Source organism: Rhamphochromis longiceps, linkage group LG1, assembly GCF_057381845.1.
Source record: "Rhamphochromis longiceps isolate RC_006_pf linkage group LG1, R_longiceps_female_GT1.1, whole genome shotgun sequence".
Lineage (NCBI taxonomy): Eukaryota > Metazoa > Chordata > Actinopteri > Cichliformes > Cichlidae > Rhamphochromis > Rhamphochromis longiceps.
The window spans coordinates 22,292,417-22,310,972 of record NC_140557.1 but is presented as its reverse complement, the minus strand read 5'-3'; the positions used below and the strand labels follow the sequence as shown (position 1 = coordinate 22,310,972).

The following is an 18,556-nucleotide window of genomic DNA, read 5'->3' as shown; positions in this document are numbered from 1 at the left end:
TCAATATTTGGTATGACCACTGTTCAACACAGTCTGAACTCTCTTAGGAACGATATCTTTCTTCTTGGAGGACATAGGTCAAAGGTCAAAGGTCTTCTTTGGCTGTTGGATCCCTTTTTTTCCGTTCCGTGTTCAGATGATCCCACAGTCTTTCAGTAATGTTGATTTCTGGGCTCTGGGGAGACCAATCCATGACCGGTAGTGTTCTTTTGTGTGATTTTTATATCTGTATGCTTTTGCTACACTCGCAGTGTGTTTGGCATCATTGCCGTGCAAAACAAATGACAGCTACCCTTCCAGTGAGACCATTTCAGGCTTCAGTGAACAGGAGATGGTACAGCAGAAGGACCAGATGTATGTTTCATGTCCTGTGTCGGGTCTTTGATTTGTTTTCTAGATTATTTTCTTAAGAGCACGGCTTTCAGATATTATTCATCTGCTATAGATAGGTCTTTTTTGCCCTACCACTTCTTCTTCTTTTGTTCTCTACTACTTATTTCCTCTCATTGTTTAAGGAAACCCTGTACACCATTTTTGAGATAAAATGAGTTTTTGGCTAGTACAATTTTTTGAAAAACCTTGTTTTGACATTTGACACTGATGTTTTGGCAGGTAAGGGATCAAACTACTCAGGCTCTTACAGTAAGCACATGCTACTAAAGAAATGTTTTATTTGTTGAAAACAAGATGTTCGCTTCTATTTTTAGTTGTTCCTTTTTTATGGTTTCTGCAACTGGCACAATGTTTCAGGATGACTGTCACTATCAAAATGAGTGCTTAGGGACAAACCTACGGCTACAAAGAAATGAGTAGATTTCTCAGCCACTCAGAAAAAAAAATATTTGGTCAAAAAGTTCACTGATATTCAAAATATTTAGTGTTGAAATGAAAATTACGAGTTTCAAAAGAACATTCACAAATAAACCGCAAGATTACATGAAAGCAAACAAATGTGTCTTTGGCTTAAAGACATTTCCAGGCATTGGTTGTAGTCTGTCAGTGCACACTGCAATTTAAAAAAAAAGAAGAAGTGATAAATCATAAAAATCACCACTTAACACACCTGGTCTTAACTGCAGCTCACATACACGCCACTAAAACAGCTTTTTATTCACAAGCTAAGTACAGTGTGTGAACACTGTTTTTTTGGCATTGTAACACAGAGCGTGATGTGTTTTGTTCTTTAGGAGATGGAAAATGCATGGAATGAGTACAGCCAGCTTGAGAGGGACGTGGACTGGCTGAAGTCGGCCCTGCAGGGACAGATGAGCCGCTGTGATCTTTCTCAGGTCTGTGGCTCAGTGATCTCCATTAACTCCCGCAAGCAGTCGCTCGCTTTGAATGGGAATGAGCTAAATACTGCTGATGTCATATACTCAGACAAAGCAAAGAACTGGTTCAGAGGATCGTGTGTTGGATTCTAATTAAAATCTGTAAAATATGAAAATGTGTCTGTATGCGTCTGTGTGTGTGTGTGGTTCTGTGTTTCTATGTGAGCAGCAAGAGAAGGTCCAGATCAGAAAGGAGCTTTGGAGGATTGAGGATGTTATCGCAGGTCTCAGCAGCAGTAAAGCCAACTACAAAGTCACCATCTCCTCTGTTACCAACCCAGGTGAGGCAAGCGCTATAGGTTCCATGTCTACAAAGCAAATCGCTGTGGACCTGCGACTGTATCTTCTCATTAAAGCCTGCAGTCATATTTTTGTTACCAATCCCTTGAATGTTTCCCATAGGAAACTAAAAGTGCTGTCTTTACAGCATGTGTGTATTATTGTCATGTGATCATCCGCATCATATTCCCCAGAGAGGAAATTTGTGCCTTCGGTGTCAGTGTCATCAGTGCCTTCTGTGTCTGGGAGCGCGTCTGCTATGGAGATGAGATTGTCCCAGCAACAGCAGCAGCACAGCCCCCACCTCAGTCCCAGTAGCCACACCCCCACCCTTTCCTCTAGTCTCAGCCAGCAGCCATTACACCATTCTACAGCTGTCATCAGTGGGCCTAAGTGGGTAAGTGAGTAAACTTAAGCTGGTTTGTGTTGGTTTGTTTAATCATGTGCTCTCTGCATTTGTGTGTTCAGCTTTGGTTGGTTAAATACACAGAAGTGCATTTTGTAGTCTGTGATTTTCAACTTCCCTTTTTTCTAGTTGGAGGTTTTCAACAAGCCATTAGCACTTTCCTTAAAATGAGTCTATTTACCCCTGTTGATCAATGAACTGAATGAAGTGTCAGGAAATAGAGAAATGTGAAATAATGTCCAAAAGTCCAAGAAAAAAAGTGAATATTTACCTTATTTGGCCACTAATTAGCCAAGTAATAAATGTAAGTAAACATTTTTGCTGGTGCTCATGCATCTTTGCATAAAACAAACTGAGTGAGTTAAGAAGATGACATTCAGTTCACTTTTATAGAGCTGTTTTAATCTCGTTATACTATGTATAATGACAATAAAGGCTTTCAATTCAATTCAAGTACGCCCAGCTGGAATGGAACAAGAAAAATGCAGTTAGGGCTGTAACCTCAGTGTTTGGTGTTTTTGAATAATTTGTTGTAAGATAAGCTAAGATGTAATTTTCTCAATTTGATTTTTAAATTGTGCAAGACAAATGTATAAAAGTAACACTGAGCCCCGTTTAATCAACATTACAAGATAAACTAAGATATATTACATTTGTGACAAAATTTCCAAAACTGTTAAAAACTATTATATTTAATCTAATTATAGTTATCCAAACTGCATAACATCACAGGTGTTGTCTGTAGTGTTACTGGAATCTTAAAGAAAAATTGCCACGTGCTTATGTTGCAATCATATAACAATTTTGAAAATTGCTGCTTACCAAATTGTGACCAAATGCAAACTTTGTATTATGGTTTAGGCTTGAAGTCTGTGGATTTGGTCAGTTTTCCCTGGTTTCCTTCCACAGTCGAAAAAAATTCTAGGTTAGGTTAATTTTTTTGAATCTGTTCCCTGAGTCCAAGGTGTACTGCCTCCCTCACCTAATCTCAGCTGGAATAAGCTGCAGTGATACTAGCTGGATAAGCAGTCAAGAAAATTGATGGATTATTAAGTGCAGAAAAATAATTAATGTGTATTTCAAAGTTTAAACGTTTTGGAAATGTATTATCTTTGTCATTAATCCTGCTTTGTTTATACCAATGTGTGATGGAAGTCAAAGTGTAACAGCATTTCTATGACTGTATACTGTGTAATCTGTGTCATAGCCACTGTCATCAGGCTCTACAGTCTATAGAGTTACTTGCTCAGGAACTCTTCATCTTGGTATTCGGGGTCCTTGCAAGGCTAGAGTCCTTCTTCAGTTGTTTTCAGTGGTTCACATTTATTCTGTGCGCAGAATGAGGAAGATGTGCCTCCCAGACCTCCTCTACCTCAGCTCTACAGTCCCGATGAGCATCCCCCCGCTGTGCCTCCCTTGCCCCGGGAGACAACAGTCATCAGACACACCTCTGTACGTGGCCTCAAACGTCAGTCAGACGAACGTAAAAGGGACCGAGAGACTGGGCAGTACACAAACGGGGACGGCAAGGTACGCAGAGCTTGTGTGTATTGCTGTGTTTGCATTTTTAATGTCATGTTGTTTCTAATTTAAATCCACTCGTATATGTCAGGTGGAACTCAGGCCTTTCCTGAGTGATCCAGAACTCATGGGAGCTGGTGATGGCTCCAGTCACATTAGTGTTGTAACACCTGGGCATGACGGAGGTTACAAGACATTACCGAGCAGAGGTACATAGACAACAGTCAGTTCATCCCGCCAAAATGCTTTAGAATATTGTTTAAGATGAGAACAGACTTCTAACATCTGTGGTCTTCCCCTCAGGAACGGGCGGATCTTCACTTAGGTTAAATCAGTCTTCGAGCATCTCCTCATACGTTACCCTCCGAAGAGCAACGTCAGCAGTTGGCATAAAGGTGGGGGTAACAACAGAGTGAACATGTCACTCCAACCCCAGATTATATTCATTTATAATATTAATAAGACTTAATCAAGCATTTTAAAAGCAATTTAACAGCACTGTATAATTAAAAAAATGCTATTTTAGTCATATTTCCACCAGTCTAAAGTCTGCCATGTGTTTGCTCTTGTTATCATCTTTCTCTCTTCCCACTCGTCTCAGGAGAGACCAAAAAGTGCCTTGGAGCGTCTGTACGCTGTGGACCCGGCGCAGCAGCAGCAGAGGGGGAAGATGAGCGCTGATGAGCAGCTGGAGAGGATGAAGAGGCACCAGAAGGCCCTCGTCCGCCAGCGCAAACGCACCCTGAGTCACGGAGACCGCCACGCCGCTTCGTCGTCACGCACGTCATCCTCACGCTCACTTTCAGCAGACTTGGGATCAGTATGTTACTAGAGCAGCATCACACGTCACACTCTCACGCACGACGACAACCAAACTGAGAGTGGCGGTCTACAGCAGTAATGCATGCCTGTGTTGAGTGCAGTGGGTCTCGTCTCTGCTTCTCTTGTTACCAAGTTTATATTAAACTATTAAGTTAGTGCGGTATGGCATTTCACTGTGTGGCTCTATCTGTGCTTATTCAGCACGTGTTGTTTTCAGGCTTCAGTAGGTCTTTTTCGCCAAAGTCATTTGGCCTAAAGAACCCATTCAGTTGAGTTGCAGACTTGGATCCCTTTAAGAAAAAAATATTATGACTTAGGAGGAGAATGTGGTCTCCAAGTGCCTTTCTGGTGTGCTTGTCCTAAATGCCCTTCGGTAAAAAAGACCTATACAGATAAGTAGATACGTTTCTGGTCTACAACAAGCTGCAGCATTAAAAGTAGCACACATATATAACTGTTTAAGTGTTCATTATGAGGTGCAGATAATAACATTTACATTAAATAGTGATGATTTTGTTTTCTTTTTCAAAATCTTTACAAGATGAGATCTTGGCTATAAAACATATAACATATTAATGACCTCAGTCACTGCATTTCTCCCTTTTCTCTGCTATGGATTCTAACTTTGCTTTATCCATCATTTCTCACCCTTCCTCACTGACCTGTTCATTTTTCTTTCACATCAACACTATCCTACCACATTGATTTCTAACCCGTTGAAGTGTTTTGTGCTGTCACATAGCAGCCGTCTTGTCTCTCCTCGTGTAGATATTAAAGCCAGCTCTTCCATGTGTCCATGCTGTTGCTGTCCATATATGTGTGTCTGCATGTGTGCGTGTGTGTGTGTGTGTGAGGCAGAGAGAAGGAAAGTGCCTACTTATATTCTACTGACCAAAACATTTACGTACACTGAGCATTACATTCTTAAGCCCACTCTTGTCAATGTCATCGCACCATTTTTCTCACCTGATTTTTTTGTTTGTTTGTTTTAAATTTAAATGAAGATAAAACTGAAATCATATGTTTTATAGATTGGGACCAACTCTTGTCCCATTTAACACTTTTCCTGGGCAATGCTGATGTACTGATACTAACAGCACATTACATATCGCAACATACAGTGAGTTAGGTGATTGCATCATGTGCTCAGTGTTTTATCTGCTAATTACTGTTGGCTAGAGGAATCCTTCCTTTTACAAATGTGACTGCAAAAAATAAAAAATATTTTCTAAAGAACTCATTGGCATGTTTTTTTTTAATTTATTGCATTTTTTTCTGTAAACATGTATAACTTTCTTATGTTTGTTGAATTTGTCATCAGTTTGAGTGAAGTGTTGTGTTCTTGTCACACTTGTAGAGTTCTAGCATGCTGTGTTTTGAGATCTTTCATATCAACATGCATACTCATTTATGCATGTGCCCTCTTTTTTTTTTTTACCTTTTCACACTTGTACACACACACACACACACACACACACACACACACACACACACACACACACACACACACACACGCATTTGGACATTGTACATTGCAAGTAAAAACCCTCTGCAATCTTTAATATCATGTTAGGAATAGGACGAGCATGTGTGCCATGAATATAACCACGAAGGCAAGTGAAAGAAGTTTCACTTTTTCTTTTAGTCAAGAAAACTTGGTGGCAGCACCCTGTCCTTTGTTTCACAGTCTACATTTTTCCTGTGTGCGTTGTCCAGTGGAAGAGAGAGCAGGAGTTTGACCTGCAGTTACTCGAGAGGGCGGTTCAGGGGGAGGAGGCTCAGGCAGTTAGGAGTGTCCAGGGGGAGGAAAGACCTCCCGAGCACAAAGAGAGACCCCGCTCGCATTCGGATGAATGGCTGACCTTCCGCTCCATGGCCACAACCCCCCCTCCCACCCATGAGGTTGACCTGGAACCTCTGGACTATGACCTGGACCTTAACAAAGAGGTATTTTTTTTTTCATTTTTTAAAAATAAGAAATACAGCTGACTAGGAAAAATGTCAACATAGGAATAACATGAAAGGGGGAAAACAGTGCACTGAACGTTAAAAAGGAGGCTACTCACCCCAAAAAGGAGTTTTTCTTTTATAAAATGAATACTGAAAGTGAATAAAAAGAAATATTTACAGAAGGAATATTTAAAATGATGGGAGGCGCCACAACCAAGCCCTTTTTTTAATATTCTCATTGATTGGATTTCGTGGATTGTGCTGCTGATCTTTAAATTCTCAGATGACATTTTTTTTCTGTTTGTTTACTTTTTCTTGGTATTTCTCTCCCATTTTTGAGGAAAATAAAATAAACTTGATTTTAAAAATACCTAACTGTATCAAATGGGACACAACAGATTTCCAGTCAATAAATGTCACTCGTCTTTTTTTGCTGATTGGCTGGTAGAAGTCAATACTGGTCGATACTGATGTTCCACTGATATTTTGATGAATCCCTAAAAGGCATATACTGAAAGGTTTTATCATGTTTAAAGAATATGTTAAAATGAGCAACAGATAAACAGCACCTGCACCAGCAAACGTGGCACATAATTAATAATTTCCTACACAATGCTGTCGTGAGGCAGCCTGATTAGACTGGCTGACAAACTTGCTGCTGAAATTATGGAAAAAGCATCAGAAAGTATTGCAGCACTGTTTCTACATAGGTATTGAAGAAATGAGCTATAGGCTGGATGCTGGCGGTATAAAGTATGCATTAGTATGCGACAGATAAACGTCATTGTGTGAAGCTATACAAGTGCTGAAACTTTCTGCCTGTACTAAAATGAAAATAGCATTTTAAAGATACTTCAGGGCACATCTCTGCATATTTAGTCTCCATATTTTATTACAGTTTGTCCTATGCTTATTTGATCATTTTCAGGATTACAAATCTTCAACTTGCGTAGTGAACTCGTATATCATTTTTGACCTCACAGTAGAGATCACAATAAAGTGGCAAACATCTTAATTCACACACTGCATCTGTGTTCTAGCTGTCCAAACCTCAGAAAGTGTCGATTCCAGAGCGCTACGTGGACTCGGAGCCTGAGGAGCCACTCAGTCCTCAAGAAGTGGAGGAGCGTCATCGTAAGGTGGAGCGTATCAAAAGCATCTTGGCAAAGTCCAGGTAGATGAAGTGTAACTAAATAAACCCTGAAGTTACATTGGAGTGTTACTCAACTCTGATGTTTTAGGAGAGTAGTGTTTCCATACTACTAGTCAAGCAAATGCAATCAGTTTCAAGGCCCTGAAGATTCTGGACTATAGGACTGTAAAAAAAAAAGCATTGAGTCACCCCTAATTTCTTTATATTTTGGACCCTAGGATTCAGGCTTTCTTGTAATTTTTTAAGGATCTTGAGCAACAAACAGCCTTTCTTTCAAAGTTTTTCTTTACAGACTGGCTGCGTTTTTACTCATTTTCAGTGAAGTCTTTGTACCTCACCATTTGTAAAAGGATGTGTTTTTTGTTAGGCCATTTAACACTGATGTATATGAATCAAATATTTTTTTAAAGCAACCTAACTCAAGGTATTATTCAGTTTTGTTTCTACACATAACAACTTTGGAAGACACATTTTTAAATTGTATCTTTAGGTGCTTTGTTACTAGCAGCCCAATTTATTCTCATTTATTTAATAGAATCTGCAAAAATGCCACAGATAACACAGTCTGAGTGTCATAAAAAAGTGTTCTTGTACCAACAAGGTAATTCCCAAAGAATTATTAGCCAAGGTATGCATATCATGCATGTTGCACAGAGTGTCCTTAAAACATTTAAGATGCATTGGCAGAACTAAAAAGCTATCTACAGCAGAATAACAGTATCTGAAAGTCATACCGTTAAGAAAAAGGGAAAAAAATCCATCAAATACCTAACACAGGAGAGATGCATATGTCCTTTCAATCCATCAGGACGTCATTCCTAAGGAAGGGAAAGAGGAAGAAAAGACTGAGGTATGCCAAGTTACACAAGAACTGGACTGAAACCCAGAAACAACAGGTATTATAGGGAGATTGATTCAAATTTGAAATTTTTGTTTCACATCCTACTCCACCATATGCAAGGTACAAACTTTGAGATTTACAAAAGTGAGTGCGTGTAAAACACAGTGGAGGCTCTGTCATGATGTGAAGCTGTATTTCAGCCAGTGTTGGTGAGGATTTTATTCAATTAGATGGAAATGTCAATCAGAAAAGAACCATCAGATTTTGATTCACCATGTACTACCATCTGGAAAGCATCTGATTTGTAATTTCTTTATTTTTGAGCATGACAGTGATCCCAAACACACTGTCAGTGCAGTAAAAGCATGATTGATGACTGATGGCATCATCAGTCATGGATTGGCCTCCACAGAGCTTCAGCTTTACTGAAGCAGTGATCTAGGGAATAGGACAAAAGTCAACCGACATCCAAGCAGGAGCTTTGAATATCTTCATTCATAAAATCATGTTTCATTAGGTCACAGCACCTATTGCTCATATTCCTAGCAAAATATAAAGAAATGAGGGGTGTCCAAGATTTTCGGACAGTTTGGTATATCTCAGGCTTCTTTTTGACCTCCCTCTAGGGTCCTTCCACATTTCTATGGTGTGTGAGATTTTTGTTCATTTGTTGCTTTCATTCTTTTCTTTTACAGTGTGCAAAACCTAGCACCAGCGGTGTCTGCGGAGAAGCCAGAAGAGGTGCCAGTGGCGCTCGACTCAGCTCTGCAGGAACAGGAGCGGATCATCACCATGTCCTACGCTCTCGCCTCAGAGGCTTCGCTCAAGAGCAAACTTGTTGCAGGTTGGTCTCTCATCTAATTTGAAACCATTATCTGCCTATTTGAACCGTGAGTGTGAAAAATCATTGCAAAAAAAAAAAAAATGCTGAAAAAAATAATAATTCCACACAAGCTGACGGCTTGAGTGGAATTCCTTCTGGGATCATATTGACATATTTTTGTTGAAGAAGGGATAAAGAGAGAGGGAAGCAGTCTTTCAAGAATTCTGGATTGATGAGGTGGGGCGTAAGGTGCAGAGTCAAGCAATAAGGCTGTTCATTTCCTAATAAGTGAACGTTATTCCTTACTAGGATCTAAGATAGTCTCTAATTGCAATCCATGTAGGATCTTTTAGGCTGGGGAGGAATCGCTTGATGAGGCCATTTTGTGATCTGATCAATGACCCAGTCAAACTCTACTCCACATCTGCATACTGTTGCTGCCGCTTTGAACGTAGCTCTGAACCTGCATAAAAGACACTGCGCCCACATCTCATCTCTTTCATACTCTACAGCAGACAGGCGAGTTAATTTTCACTGTAGCTGCAGCAGATTGTCAGTCTGCCTGCCTCGCACGCACACACACACACACCTATGCACACACATATATATCTGTCACACACGGTAAGACTCAAGCTGTCAGCGTGTGAGGAAGTTTAATATGCACAGTGAAGCAAAGTCAACAATTATAACATTATTTCCAGCATAGAGAAATGCCAGAGAATATAACTGGTGGCATCTTGTCAGTGGAGACTGAATCAATGACTTTCTCTTCCTTTGGTGTTAAAGTGAGGTATGTTGGTGCACTTTCAAATCCTTGAATTAAAAGAAGAGTCTTTTCCATAGTATTATGCATGAGAGACATCAGTAACTCCAGCATAAAAGCAGGAATATCTGTCGCTGCAATATCACATACGTGTGGTATTTATTGCAAAGGTGTTTTCATTGTTGGATTTTTTAAAATTCTTTGTATTCATTGGATCTCGTCAAATCTGTAATTTTGTACAGGGAAATGATTAATGAGCTACAAAGTTATCTTCTTGTTCAGTGCCTCTTGTTTTTTTGTATATAAGCAGATTAATTAAAAATGAATATTAACCAGTCCTAATCACGTTATGATGACCTATTAAAAAACGTTTTTTTACATTTGCATTTACATCTACATTTTCAGATTTCTTTAGTATACTTCATTGCTATTGAAGTTGGGTGATATGTATATGTATATATACATGCATGTATTCACTATTGTTTAAAAAATGCACTATTAATTTGTTTAAGTGCTGTTTGAAATGACTAAAATTTCCCCCAAAACTGATCCAATTTTATCGAAAAATCTTTTTAATATTTAAGAAGACCAATATAATAAAAAACCATAAGCAGTGTTATTGGACTAATCCATATTTCCCATCCCGAGTGTAATAGATGCACAACATAGAAACTGTAAGTACAGTTAAAAAGTTTCATGCTTATATTTCTTTTCAGGAAAACATGAATATGAAACTATTTCACTCTTTTGGCTTCTAACAACAAATGTTCCTTCTCTCTTCCCCCCCCCCCCCCCCTCTTGCCCTCTCTCCATAGTTCCTCCACAGGTTAACGTCCTAACACCTCCTCCCCCACCCCCTCCTCCACCTCCTCCTCTTCCTCCCGTTTCTCTGGCGCCTCCTTCTCCTCTGAACAACGGAATTCACTACACATTTGTCTAGTCAGAAAACATGAAGTAAGGCCTAAGTGCACGCTTTGCGGTGCTAATGCTTCTTGCTAATTCCCCCCCCAAAACAAGGTGTTCTTGCGTGCTTCGCACCTCGCCGCATGCTCACCGTGCCGTCATGATTGTCGGAAACACATCTCCTCTAGGTTAGGGAAGCCCTGCCTCTGCTCCCATTATAATCAAAACAAACATCTGCAGGCAGTCTGCTCATCCCACTGTGATAATTGTGTGTAAATCTTTTTTTGTACCACTGCCAAAATATTTATGGATGGCTGTGCAAAGAAAGGGCTCAAACGAACACGACTGTTTGTAGCATTGTGTATAATTAACAAAAGAGACACCTTTTGATTTAGCACCTTGACAGTTCAGCAGTCAGCACAGCTGCATTCCTCAGCACCAATTAGCTCCCCATCTGTAGCCTGGCAGAAGAAAATCTACATATCACTGTTGTTACTGTAAATGCACAAATAAAGCTCGTGTCATTTCACTGCTTTATTTAAAAAAAAAAACTTCTGTCCATCACCCAGTACTTGATGCCACAGATATTTTAATGCTATTTCCTGTTTAAAGGTATTTTTCCTGTACTAACCATATCAGCCATCTTTTGACAAATAGACGCACGTAAAATAATCAGATCCCAAAACAGTAAACGAAGACTCGCAATAACAAACACGTATATGAACTTTAACTTGCAGAGCAATGCAGCATTCATGTGGCTCTGAAAGCGTGGAATAGTTTCTTTTCAGAACTGCACAATGTGGATGTGAGATACTATCTACTCATGTCGCTGCATGCTTTCTTTATATTCTGGGTTTGCTTTCGGAGGTGAGCTTTAATGCGCAGTCGGGTTGTGAAAGTTAAGAATATTACATGCACGGCACTTGTTTCTTCACAAAAACCCCTCGCATGTAACATTTTGCATGTTAGTTTTAATCTGCATGTTGGGCAGCATGAAGTTATGCATGCACCGCGATGAAAGCCCTGTTATTATCGCTGTCTGATAATACCTTTAATGATTGGCCTCTAACTGCCCTTTAATAATGTGCAGGTATGTTATATCTTTACAAAGCTACTTTTTAAGAAGGGACTGTTAAGTAACCCCACCCCAACATAAAAAACTGAAACACACTGTTACTTTATCCAATTTTGTAGTTTTTTGTTTTTATTGTGTTTATGATATTTACTTTCCTTGTGCTTACTTTTTCCTCTCTCTCATCACTTCCCAGCTCAAGCAATTTCTGGACACTGAGGTGCTATTTCACACTGACAACAATCCACTGGGTTTTCAAAGCAAAGAGGTAGCGACGCCTTGAACTTGCTCTCTGAGATGTATGCAGCAACAACTAACTGAGGTGTTTCAAAGCTGCTGAAAGCAACTTTCTATAGAAAACCTGAGGACTTCGCTGTGGGTGTGGCTGTGCTTATCAAATATGGAAATGTCTAAAAAAAAAATGTTAATCTCATAATAGTAAAATGACATTTTCTACAAGTTATCGCACTTTTAACTGTGCACTGTATCATATTTTCAAGACACGACTGAATTGCTTCTTGCAGTGTGATCGCAACTGAAAAACTCAAATGGAATGTGAAGAGCGAGAAGGTACTAAATGCGTCACGATGATAGTATTTTTGTCAACACTCAGATAATATTCTTAAACCAAACCACTTGAAATCTCATATGTATGTACTTGTAGCACTGCCAGTCCCCTTTAGGCTTGCCAAAATAAATTTTATTTTTGCTTACATTGGGATGAAAATAACCTCGAACATATTTTTTGTGTGACTTGAGAAGGTCGAGCAATGAAAGTTTATAAAAAAAATGTGAATATTAAAGTTATTAACACAACATTTGCTTTGTCGCACATGTGTTCATTTCATTGATTTTATTTCTACGAGGTTGGCTCGAATGAGTCGAGCACCACGTACAATGGCCTCAAGCTTCAGACTATGTACAAAAACATGTAAAAATCTTTTGTTTTTTTCAAGGGAACTTTAAAACTCTACCGCGGTTTTCGCTCGACTTCTCCAGGCATAACAAATACCCAAATGTCTGCTAGAGTAGGCTAAGGCACCCTGACACAGTGGGCCCCTGTGATGTTCGATTGTGCCTCTGCGGAGAATAGCGCAGTAGGTTAGTGCAGAATTCAGTGTCCTGAATCCAAACAGAGCATTTCAGCGCTTTCAAGCAGACTCTCGCTGAGTACGAGAAAGTGCATCAGTGTCCCGATCCTTTTTTTCTCGCAACATTATCTGGAGCTTATGAGTGCAAACGACTTATGAAACATTTCCCTTGCCGCATTAGTGGCGCAGGTCTTTGTGGCACAGCTGGCATCGCCTTTTGATGTTACACCAAATATCAAAACTCAGTGGTGTGTTCACCCAAACAAATCAGCCCACTGCAGAAATACCAGGGGCAAAGCTGTAATATGGCTGTAAAGTCTTCTGTACAGTAGCTGCCACACTGTACAAGAGAGAGAGAGAGCATCTCCGAAGACACTAAAGTTGTTTTAGCTGATGTTTCCTGTGGGATGTTGGTATTCCTCCACAACTAGTTCAGACCTGATTTTACCTTTGACATGTGAAAGAGGTACCTTAAAAAAAGTTCTTGCAGTGATGGACAGTTTATTCTCCCCCCGTTTGAGAACCTCAAACGGCAGGAACCGAACACATTTTGTGACTTTAGCTTTTAACCTACAGGAGCCTTTGGTCTTTATTTGATTTCACTGATGCCGTTTATTGACTGTATCTTTATTCAAATCATGTACAAAGGGAAATTACAAAATATATCTGCATCACTCCAAGATTCTCTTTGAACCTTCACATTGATTGCCGTGACCTATTAAACTTCATTCTATTATTTGAAAAGGGAACCAAACTATGGCATGCTCAAAGGAGGTGAACTTCCAATACAAAAAAAGAAAGAGAGAGGCTTCTTGAAATGTTTCTTAAGTTCAAAGCTTTTTCCATCTCAAAAGGGCATTTTTAATTCCGTGTATTTTCAACCAAGAAGGTGGATACTAATAACTCTGGATTCTGAAGTACAGAATTCATATCTTTAAATCATGAACTACGTCTCCATTGCAATTGTAAAAGAAACCTCTGAGAAATGCATGTGTTGAACTTCGGATTCAAAAGGAAAAATAATGCAGAGAATATGTTTTTAAATGGAAAGCTCAACTGCGCCGTTATTACCAAATACTGCAGTTTCCAGCACAAATATTTATCACGTTACATTTATCATGACTCGTCCCGCTGCAGCTGTAGGATGTGATGCGCACACTTTGCCCTCGCCCTCCTCTGCATGGCGAGCCTTTGTGTTGCAGCTCCCTCCCAAGTGACATCTTTATCTTTAATTGGAGAGTAATTACTTTTACTCATCCGCATCACAGTGTGCTTTAAAAACACCTGAGAGAGAGAGAGGGGATGCACCCCCCGCCTACCCACCCCACCCTCCAGCAGCTACATCCTTTCTGCTTCCATCTTGATCCTCCAGGATCAGGGCCCCACAGTGCACGCTGGCCCTGGTGGCTAGAAGACCAATCACATCCACTGTTCTGCTTATTTTGCAATAAGATGGGATGTTTTCCCCTCCTCTTGCAAAAAATTCACCCAAGACCCTCCACCGAGGATTGTGGCATTTCCATGTATTGACGTTTGGCTGGCGGTTCATATACATTTGTTATTCTATGCTCTGGACTTCAAAGAGAATGAAAGAGGGCCTATTATGCTAATTGGGTCCTGTTCTGTTAAACGCAATCAAGGCCTCCCGCATTAATCCTTTACTAAATACTTACTGGCTTCAGAAGTGATTTTTTTTTTCCACAAGAAGAAAAACCGCTGCTCAGCGTCCTGACAGAAATGTTTGCTAGAGAGTAGCTTTTATACAAGAAAATAAAATGTCTCACTTAAAATCCAAGCATAAAAGAGCCTCGCGCAAGTGTTTACAGTGCTCTTCAGATGACATTGATTAGGTTAAGGCTTTGACTTTTTGTTGCTTTTTTTTTTAAAGGCCTTTGCTTGAAAGAGAGAGAGCCTCTTGACACCACGCTGAGCAGTCTGACCTTGTTCTCAGGTCTGTGTTCTTCACTACAGCGCACAATGCATTTGTAACATATTCATAGTTTTCCTGTGACATGAAGAAGAAAGGAGAAATCCGCCTGCGATTCCCAGTGATACCTATTTCAATCACATAAATATTATTGTTACAGTGAATAAGAATTAGGCTACAGTGGAAAACCCAGCTGGTGCCTCCTTTGCACACTGTGGGGATCCGGATTGTAGTCCAATTGTACAAATACAAAACCAAGAAAGCCCATGCAATAGGTGCTTTGATTTCAAAATAGTATTTTATGCTGTTTTATCATTTTCAAGTTCCACATACGGTACATTTTTTAATATGTAAGAAATGGAATTTGTTGAATAATTGAAGAGCTAGGAATCACTGAATATTCTTCCCAACGTGTGTGCACGCTATATAAAGAATAGAGGGAAAGCTGAATAACATTCATGCTGCACCGCATTGGCCCAGCTTTCCCCAAAAAGAAAACTTCCTATTTTTGAATTGTTTTATGTTGAAGCCACTTTGTTAGTTTTTTAATGTTTTTTTAAAACAATGGGATCATCAGAGAGGTACAAATGTTTATTACGTATTGAGGCATTTCTTTATTGGCCTATTATAGACAACACAATTCCTCCAACATGAATCATTAAGTGAATGTTGAAAAGGTGCTGTGTTACGCTAAACAATGAATTAATCTCATGTTTCCCTAAACGGAAAGCTTTTACAATACCTACAGTGAATGAGTTTTTTGTACATAAAAGCAATTACTTTGCAAATGAACCAAATGCCCCTGGGCCTCGTCTTTAGTCTAGCAGCTCCATGTACACATACACACTTAAATAAGTGAAATTTACTGCATTCAGTGAGAATGCTGTGCATCTTGGATCTTCAGAGCTACGTAACAAAAAGATCATGACATATCACTATTTAAATTTTTTTAATAAGTCTATCAGCATTAAAATGGTAGGACATTTACTTTGCAGCTTGAAAAATGTGTTTTACTGAAAGATATAACAGCTGTGGAAAAATTAAATTCTTCGGAGTAATCTGTGTTATACTCGCTCGCATAACCAGATTTCTGACTGTACCTCAAATAAGACAGTGCAGGTAACGTGTTCAGAAGCACTTTAAATGTACAGTACCGCACATCACTGACCATCATACATGAGTTGTATGTGTACATTTGTAGCGTTGTTGGCACAGGCAGCGTGATGATGTCGCTCATCACTACATCATTAGAACTGGCATGTTGCACTCCTTATTTCGACATGATTTATCAGGGGTTCGCTGTTAACTTGAAAGGAAATATTAGATCCTGACTAAACTTTGATGAAATCCAGAGTTACAAGTAAGAGATTTGGGTCAACTAATGAGAACAGCGCATCCCACGTTGCAAGTCCAGTTGGGATAGATCATTTGCATGTATGCAAATAGTGTTTGAGTTAATTGCTATATCTGGCATTCAGTAAGCTATGTTGGTTGGGCGGACACTGATCACTTACAGCTGAACCTTGTCGGCGTTTTTAACTGATCATCTAACCAATGGTAGGTAAGGGTCTTAGTCACTGAAAATCTTACAGTTTCTCATACATTTACATTTTTTTATAGAACACAAAATATAAACTGTATTAATAGATAGAAAAGAAACTTAAGAAACTGTATTTATTGCAACATTTTGGAGTCACTTACTGCGCCCAGTGTCATGGAAGTAACAGCTGAGCAGAACTACCAGCATTTACTTTTTACCTAGACCACCAAACCTGCATGCACAACTACTTGCAAAGTGCATTAAAAATGAAAAGCAAAGGCGTGTCTGCACATTTCTGCCTGCACATTTCCAAATGTAAGATGGATTAGGATTATATGAAGGTGGCACTGTGTAGATTTTTTTTTATATTAAAAATAGGGCTATATACTACATTATCAAGCAAATATTACCCATTTATACACCCGTCATGGGTGTAGATATTAAACAAGTGCTTAAAATTGCTGTGTATCTACGTATAACTGCAACAAGCACTTATTGTCTGTGCACTGCTCATAAATATGGGGTTAAAACAAACTTGTATGTGTCAAAGGAGATCCCATGTCCAGAGACAGACACCTAAACTGCTGTAGAATGAAAAGTAAATGGTTTAAAGTAGAACTTTTAAAATCTTCCTTTGGAATTTTGATAATTTTGGCTGCTCATTGAGATACTAATGACTGTATTCCTAAGCATGAATCAGCTGCACACCTTTGAAACCTCCTCTGGTTGCAGTGTAATCAAAGCAGCCCCCCCCCCCCCCCCCAATCCTCACTCACTGACTCAATGGTGTTCTCTAATTAACCATGCAGAACAGGAGAAGAACACATGTTAATTTAATGTAACAAAAATGTTGATTTTCATGCACTCTCCTTTTCAAATATTTATGGGCTAGACTTGAATTTCAAGATGCATCAAAGACTCACAGGGTATGCAAATGTGTCTGCCTTACCCCCCAACAAGTTGGACTGTCTTTTGCTCTTCACACAGGCTTCGCGCACTACCATCTGAACTATAAAGAGGAAGCCATTACAGTCACCTCTGTAAAAGTAGCCTATATTTGTATTTAGAGAACTATCTGGCACTTGCGGGCACCTGTTCAGCTGCACAATCATCTGTCACTGAACAGAGCAAAGTCTGGAAATAAATACACGTTAAACAAATGTAATGACTCATATTGTTTTGCACCCTTTTTTTTTTCTTTTAACCCTACTCACACTGTCACTTTTGAAGCAGCAACAATGGAAACCGGTGGTAATGCCATTGCACTCCTTATTGCCGTTTGGTCAATGTTAACCAAATAAAAATTGAACGTCCAACTTTAAAAACAAAGATCAATAAATAAAATAAAGGTGTTTTCCCTAAATGCACTGATTGTCTGTCTTTAAAGAGATTTTTTTTTCCTTGCAGGTGAGCTTCACACAGTGACCAAAAGGTGGCGCATGAGACACATCCAACACACGTTCAAGTGCAAGCGGTGAAAGAAAAAACTCCGCTCGTTAAAGAAGGTACACTAACAGCAGGAACAACACAGAATCATCATGTATGCATCCGGAAAAACACGGTGTCAGACTGTTATAGGATCATATGCAATTTTATGGTGCAAAGCTTTTTACTCTGTATGATTTTTATTAAATTTGGTGATGTGCATCAGATCGTTATAGCTTTAGAAGAGGGGCTCAGGTTAAAAGTGTGACAGTAGAAAAGTTTCAGTGTTAAAGGTAAGTCTTTCTTTATTTATTCGTAGCTAAATGTAAACTTTGACATTTCGCACACTGCCGGGAAAAAAAAAGTTAATACTTAACTTGCAGGCTATCAGTGTTGTAGAAGTTCAGTGGAGAAAAGCATGCAGTGTGTGCATTGTAACGCGCACAGGAGCATTTTGAAGGTCTTTGATGTAGATGTGGTGTTGGTGTTGGTGTGTTTTGCTTCACCTGGAACAGCAAGAAAGGGAAAGTGAGACGCTCAGGACTCGCATCTGTCGCGAAGTTGTTCTCTCTCTCTGCCTCACTCTCTTTCTCTCCCTCCCTCTCACCCCCCCTCTCTCTCTCCTCTGTCACTCTCTCTCTCTTCCTCTGCTTCCCCTCCTTCTTTCAGCTCAGCTCATGTCATTCTGCAGTTAACAATCAGAATTTTC

At 39.5% G+C, this 18,556-nt stretch overlaps 1 protein-coding gene across 11 annotated transcripts in view; it reads left to right on the top strand.

Annotated features, from left to right (window-relative positions):
- The window catches only part of plekha7b (pleckstrin homology domain containing A7b), a 74,851-nt gene extending 62,178 nt beyond the window's left edge, over positions 1-12,673 (top strand). For 7 of the 11 annotated variants that reach the window (XM_085402614.1, XM_085402572.1, XM_085402597.1 and 4 more), the window contains 12 exons: positions 1,188-1,289; positions 1,501-1,612; positions 1,805-2,007; positions 3,355-3,546; positions 3,629-3,746; positions 3,841-3,932; positions 4,139-4,357; positions 6,076-6,306; positions 7,350-7,483; positions 8,999-9,147; positions 10,705-10,843; positions 12,061-12,673. In XM_085402614.1, the coding sequence (XP_085258740.1) occupies positions 1,188-1,289; positions 1,501-1,612; positions 1,805-2,007; positions 3,355-3,546; positions 3,629-3,746; positions 3,841-3,932; positions 4,139-4,357; positions 6,076-6,306; positions 7,350-7,483; positions 8,999-9,147; positions 10,705-10,829 (1,677 nt within the window). In that variant the 3' untranslated portion in view covers positions 10,830-10,843; positions 12,061-12,673. The other 4 variants (XR_014910692.1, XM_085402578.1, XM_085402583.1 and 1 more) reach the window with 4 other exon arrangements.
- Positions 12,674-18,556: the final 5,883 nt, after the last annotated feature.